Source organism: Salvia hispanica, chromosome 5 (assembly GCF_029641045.1).
Source record: "Salvia hispanica isolate PSC_SH4W2 chromosome 5, Shi_PSC_v1, whole genome shotgun sequence".
Classification (NCBI taxonomy): Eukaryota; Viridiplantae; Streptophyta; class Magnoliopsida; order Lamiales; family Lamiaceae; genus Salvia; species Salvia hispanica.
In genome coordinates this window covers 43053018-43058805 of record NC_142696.1, presented here as the reverse complement: position 1 = coordinate 43058805, position 5788 = coordinate 43053018, and the positions used below count along the sequence as shown (strand labels likewise).

Sequence of the window (5788 nt, the reverse complement as noted above, 5' to 3'; positions counted from 1 at the left end):
AGGCTTTGAACGTTAGAGAAACTATTTACAAGAGCAGAACTTCATAATTTCCTACCTGACAATGCCACCTAGTGTTTTAGAGCATTCACAAGGGAGGGCCGATGGGAGGGCCGATGGGAGGGCCTTCCCCATCGGCCTCCATAGCCCCACCATTGCGGCGGAAGGGCCTTCCGGCGGCTCCCCCCTCTCTCTCCAAATGGGCCGATGTATCGGCCTTGGCCGTCGATGAGGGCTCGTCGATCGGCCCTCCATTGTGGAGCAAGGGCCTATCGACGGCCCTCCTAATTTTTTTTTCGTTTTTTTAAATATTTTTTTATTTCATTTTTTCTACTATAAATACCATATCCCATTATTTATATTTCTCATACCAACATCTTATCTTCTCTCATTTTATCTCAATACACTTTCTCTCTCTAGTACATTATTAAATGTCTTCCGGTAGCGATTCGACGACGAAGTCATAAACCGAGGGTGCAGCGCATGCTTGCCGGGGCGGCACGATGTAGTGAAGAAGCGAACCAATGAAGATTTGCATATTAATATTTTTTATTCTAATAAAAAATTAAAATAAAATATTGATGATGTGGAAATAAAATGGAATGGAAGGGCCCTTTCATTGCAAGGAGATATGCCCTTTGGCTAAATGCTGATGTGGAATGGGAGGGCCCTTCCACTGTGAATGCTCTTAAAAATCAAAATGTTAAAAATCAAAATGGGATATCACGCCTAGTGTTTTAAAAATCAAATTGGGATATCACGAATTGATGTTTTGTCTGATACGGTCCAGTACACGCATAAAAACCAACGAAAATCTACCAATACAGTAGGGAGGTTTGCATAACTATTCATGTTTTAGGTGTGAAAAATAAAACAACAATTAGACTATATACAACAAGAATCCGCTCATATTCCATCCATTCAATGTCAAAGCATATTGTGCCACCTTAATTCAATATTTTGACCGCATAAAACAATAACTTTCGGCCTTAATTCGCTAACCCGGTCAAGTAGGATTAGTCAGATTCCACCAAAGACGTGTTTATTACACACACCGGTGGTCAAACTAAAAAAAACAATAACATTCCCTAGATTGAACAAATTCCTGTACAAAATTAGGATTTGCTCATAAACTTAAACATATACTAGTACTTATATAAATTTTGGTGAAGAATTTTTGTTAAGTTCATGATGCAGAACTCTTTTCCATTTATAGTCTCTTCAAGTAATAATTATTTAAAACGTATAAAATTTAATAATTTTAAAATTGGGTAGTTATATTACTTCCTCTGTTAGCAAAATATTATCCATGTTTGACTTGACACGAGTTTTAAAAAATGTGAAAAAAAATGGATGGAAAATGTTGGTGGAATGTAGGTCCCTTATTTATATATTAGTTTTATAATAGAATGTTAGCGTAATGAATTAGTAGAAAGTAGGATTCATTTACCGAAAATGGAATAAAGACAAAGTGAACAATATTTTATGGACGGATCGAAATGACAAAATTTGACAACATGTATATAGTATTATCAATTTTGATAAAATTGTGTACTAATTTTCTATAATTCTATAATATACTTTAATAAATTCATTTGACACCTTGTATTAACTTAAAATATGCTTTGGATTACGCATTCAGGTAAATACATCCATCAGAATGGCCCCACGTCCCACCAAAACAATCAGAGCAAAAAGTTTATATTTGACGGCCGACCTGTACCTCACTAATATGAATTGACTCTATTGCCCTCCCTGTCAGTTAACGGGGCCGAACAGCAAAGGGACAAAAACGTGAGAAACTAAATACCTAAACATTAACTCTATAAATGTCTTAAATAAATTTTAAAATAAAGAAGAATAGTAAAAGAAATTTAAAATGTGAGAGCAGTTGAAGATTCGTTAACTTTTTGTTATCATGTCACTCTCTAAAAAGTTTTTTTCTTTAACAACTTTTAAGTTTCAAGTCTTCAAATTTCTAAACCATCCCCTCCCAAAGCCAAAAGTTTTATATATTTACAATGACCCCAACAGGAACAAGAAATACCATTTATATACCCTCAAACATTACTCTCATTCTTTCATTCATACTAAGATGCTACTAGGCAACCAATCTCCCCTGTTCCTGCTCCGCCCACGGCTGTCGGAGTCCGATTCGACCCCAAGATGGACCACCACAGCGCCACTCTGGCCACTACCCGATACCCGGGGCTTGAGCTGACCGAAGCTCGGTTCTAGAACCTTCTCAATCCATTCCTGCAAACTGGTCTTATCATGCCATAGGCCTCCTAGGATCATGTCTAGCACATCATCTTCTATCTCTAAAGACAAGTTTTCGTCCACCGTAGTTGAAAATTTTGAGGCGATCGCCTTCTTGATCTCTGTCCGAGTGAAGGCAGAGTCGACGGCCTTGAACACGACAGACTCATCCACATTGTTGAGAAGATCATGAGGAACTGATGTAACTGAAATATGCTGGTTGGCATGGCTGAACTCCTCCTCGTGATCGATAGTGAGGTCGCTCGAGTTATGAGAGCCATCCGTTCGATCATCCTCTGCGTCTCCAGCTGCGAGATTCAAGTCCAACGAGAGACCACACGCAGCCTCTCTCCGTGGCTTCATCGGCCTACCATCATCATAATCATGATCAACGTCCTGCAACCAACTAGCACGGCGTTTGCTTGTTTTCTCCCTCACAACTAGGCCTAACCGCCAACTGCCTCCGGCTGTGGCAGCAAGCTTCTTTTCATCTACAAATCTGGCATCTCTTAGAGCTTCAGCATTCGTTGCTGACCAGTCGCCAGTGAGGATGAAGATGGCATTGCCAAGGCTGACCTCGCGGCCATTAGAATCAGCAATCCGGCCCCTCTCAATGGCACGTTTGATGCTCCCTAGGAACAGTATGTCCGCTTCGTCGATGTCTTGAAGCATGATCACCGAAAATGGATTCCTCCAGACCACCTCTGCTATCCGGTCAATGGCTGTTCTACCTCGGAAGTTAGCCTCTTGTTCTTCATCATCTCGTCGCATGCCAAGACATATCATGAAAGGATTAGTCCCACAAATCTGCTCAGCTATCACTGCTGCCATCTTCTTCTTCCCAGCCCTATCAGGACCTGTAAACAACAGCCATATATCCCCTCTCGATGCAGCCCCCCGACGTCTCCCATTGCCTGATCTGCAACTCGTAATGGTAGAGGCCACCTTGGAGGCTGCCTCTGCCTGCCACCACGCCTTCTCCATGAGGCCCTTAAGCAGTTTCTTGTACACATCCGCATCCAAAGTGCTAGATAATTTATCGAGTGGCTTTGTCCGTGGTTGGAACGAGACACAATCCAATAAGTCTCTAGCTTGATCTTCACAAATGGTACCTTTTCGTCCAAGAACAAGATCAGTCCTCACAGGACTTCCTGGAGGGCTATGAGTAGCTTGATCAGTGTTGAGCTGCAAGGACTTTGCTCCCTGCAGCGTAAGGTGGAGCGATGGTGGTGTGAGAAGGTTCGGACTATGCAAGCTTGCCATAGAGAGCGTTGGTCTGCAACCGTGGAAGTTGGGATGAAGATGCAAACATATATCCCTCCATTTCCTCTGCAATTCTTGAACTCTCTGCTTGGAGACAAGTCCCTGTGAATGAAAAAATTGAGTACTGAGGATTCAACTACAAAAGAAATTTCTCAAATCTGACAAGTAAAATGGAATCAAACATACTTGTGAAGCATCACTAGTATTGAGTTTGGCATTTTGCAACCATGGTGGCAGTGATGCTTCCGTGAACGACTTGTGAACCGTGGTGAGCTTGGCCGCCTCCTTCTCATAATTCTCCGAACACTGAGGGCAGCAGGGGGCTCGTTCAGATGAATTGGAGCTCTCAAATATGCGCCTACTTAATGGAGGAAGACCCTTCAGAGGCTCCACTGGCATACTCAAAAGTCTCTCAGCTCCAATTCTATGCAAAACAATGGAGATAAACCAGTTATGGAAACCTTAAAACTGTCTAATTGTGCAAAACACAATACAAGTGCAAGAAGCTAATCTATGAAACATTATCCATGTTTACCAAAAGGTGGATGGAGTTGTATCAAAATGATCAAATGAAATTCAACATAACTAATCAATTCATCTACAACAAATACTTCATCATATATCAAAGCATAAATAGGAGTGTGTTTGTACCTCGGAAAAGCCCCGGTGGGCAGCGATCTCGGAGCCATCGGCAATGCTTGAAGATCCCAATCAGTCTCCATTGTAGAATTATAAACTTGGCACCTCAAATAAGTCTCACAAGTTGCAGTCCCAATCAACCAAAGCTTATTACCACCGTCTCCCTTGAATCTTGCAACCACCTTCCCCATCTCCGCCACCGCCATCGGCTGCTCCACCGCCCATTTCAGATCACCCAAATCAAGAATCACCCCTCCACTCCTAATCCTGCTCTCCAAAATCCCTCCCACCTCCTCCACTGAAACCCCCTTCACCATTGAAATCACACTTACATTCTTGAAAATCCCATCCCTCTCAAACTCCCTGCTCTCCACCTTCCTCAGCAACTCCCTCACCACCCCCTCCGGCTCCGAATCCCCCACGAGAATCGGGTTCCTTTTCTGCCCCCTCAGCATAACCTCCACCACCTTCTTCACCTCCTCGTTTAGCAGCAGGCGCGGATTCAAATAGACGTTCCGATTCTGCGACAGCTGAGGCGGATTATTAGAGAACAATTTGGGGGCGATGGCGTTCTCAATCGCGGCCTTGACGGCGGGGCTGGAGAAGCTGGCTTCCCTCATGACGCGGCTCACGCTGGGGTCGTCTAAGATGGAGATGATCAGCTGATCCAGCTCCACCTTCACCGCCAGGAGTGGCTGCTGCTGCTGCTCCGGGCACCCCCGCCGCTGGTGCGCCTGCGCCCGCTTCAGCGCCGCCATCAGCGCGTTCGACACCGGCGGCTCCGGCGCCGCCGCGCCCTGCGCCGTGGGGAGCCGCTCCAGCGCCACGCTGAAGCAGAGCTCGAGCGCGCGGCACTGCAAAGGGTGGCTCGAGTTCGGGTGGGACCGGACGCACGCCTGCCGGAGATACCCCGACGGCGACGACAGCAGCGCCGCCGCCACGTGGAGCGGCGTCGTCTGGTCGTGCTTCCGCCGCCGCGCCTCCGCGATGGACTGGCTCACGACGGCGGACGCCTCCGGCGTCAGCGTCTGCTGAATCGTGCTGAATCCTGATCTCATAATCACGAGCAATTGAAACCGAAATCGAAATTGTAAATTGCAAAATTCAATTATTTATTTGACTTGAGTTGAGTTTGAAAGCGTGTGGAGGTGAAAAGGTGTTGAGAGGAATAATTCAACACGAAAACGAAATGTGAAACAAACCATCTTTCTTCTTCTTCTCCTTCTCTCTCAATCAATACACCAAAACATGGCTCCTCTTTTTACAATAAATACAAAGGCAACAACAAAACAGGCTGACGTATTTTGTGTAACAAGAAATTAATTTTGATTTAGTTGAGAGGTAAATAAAAGAGTGTAAAAGGTGGAATATGTCAGAAAAACAGAGCATGCAATGTTTTGTTTTGTTTTATTCAACTCAGGATTTGAAGAAGATGCAAGAAATTCTGGAGATAAATATGCTTTATTACCAAACTGACCTACTTTTAGATGTAATCTCTTTTTAAATTGGGTTTGCTTTGGTATTAAATTATAACCAATCAGAGTATATGCTCTTGCATCAAGTAATACTCCTACATTATTTTAGTAGAATCTGCTAAAGTTATATCGTCCATTAAAGTTTTTGCAATATA

At 43.9% G+C, this 5788-nt stretch overlaps 1 protein-coding gene across 1 annotated transcript; it reads right to left on the bottom strand.

Annotated features, from left to right (window-relative positions):
* Window positions 1-1988: 1988 nt before the first annotated feature.
* Window positions 1989-5551, bottom strand: LOC125187543 (protein SUPPRESSOR OF MAX2 1A-like). The gene is made up of 3 exons (XM_048084154.2): window positions 4171-5551; window positions 3706-3943; window positions 1989-3621 (listed from the first exon to the last, which is right to left on the bottom strand). The coding sequence occupies exons 1-3, from the start codon at window positions 5214-5216 to the stop codon at window positions 2083-2085; spliced, it is 2823 nt and encodes a 940-aa protein (XP_047940111.1). The 5' UTR covers window positions 5217-5551; the 3' UTR covers window positions 1989-2082.
* Window positions 5552-5788: the final 237 nt, after the last annotated feature.

What these genes read in the sequence shown, in the direction of transcription:
- LOC125187543 (XM_048084154.2), bottom strand. Translation starts at nt 5,216, where the DNA reads ATGAGATCAGGATTCAGCACGATTCAGCAGACGCTGACGCCGGAGGCG. An exon ending in CCCACCGGGGCTTTTCCGAG is followed by an intron (nt 3,944 to 4,170) that starts GTACAAACACAC and finishes TGTTTTGCATAG; the next exon opens with AATTGGAGCTGAGAGACTTT. An exon ending in ATACTAGTGATGCTTCACAA is followed by an intron (nt 3,622 to 3,705) that starts GTATGTTTGATT and finishes TTTCATTCACAG; the next exon opens with GGACTTGTCTCCAAGCAGAG.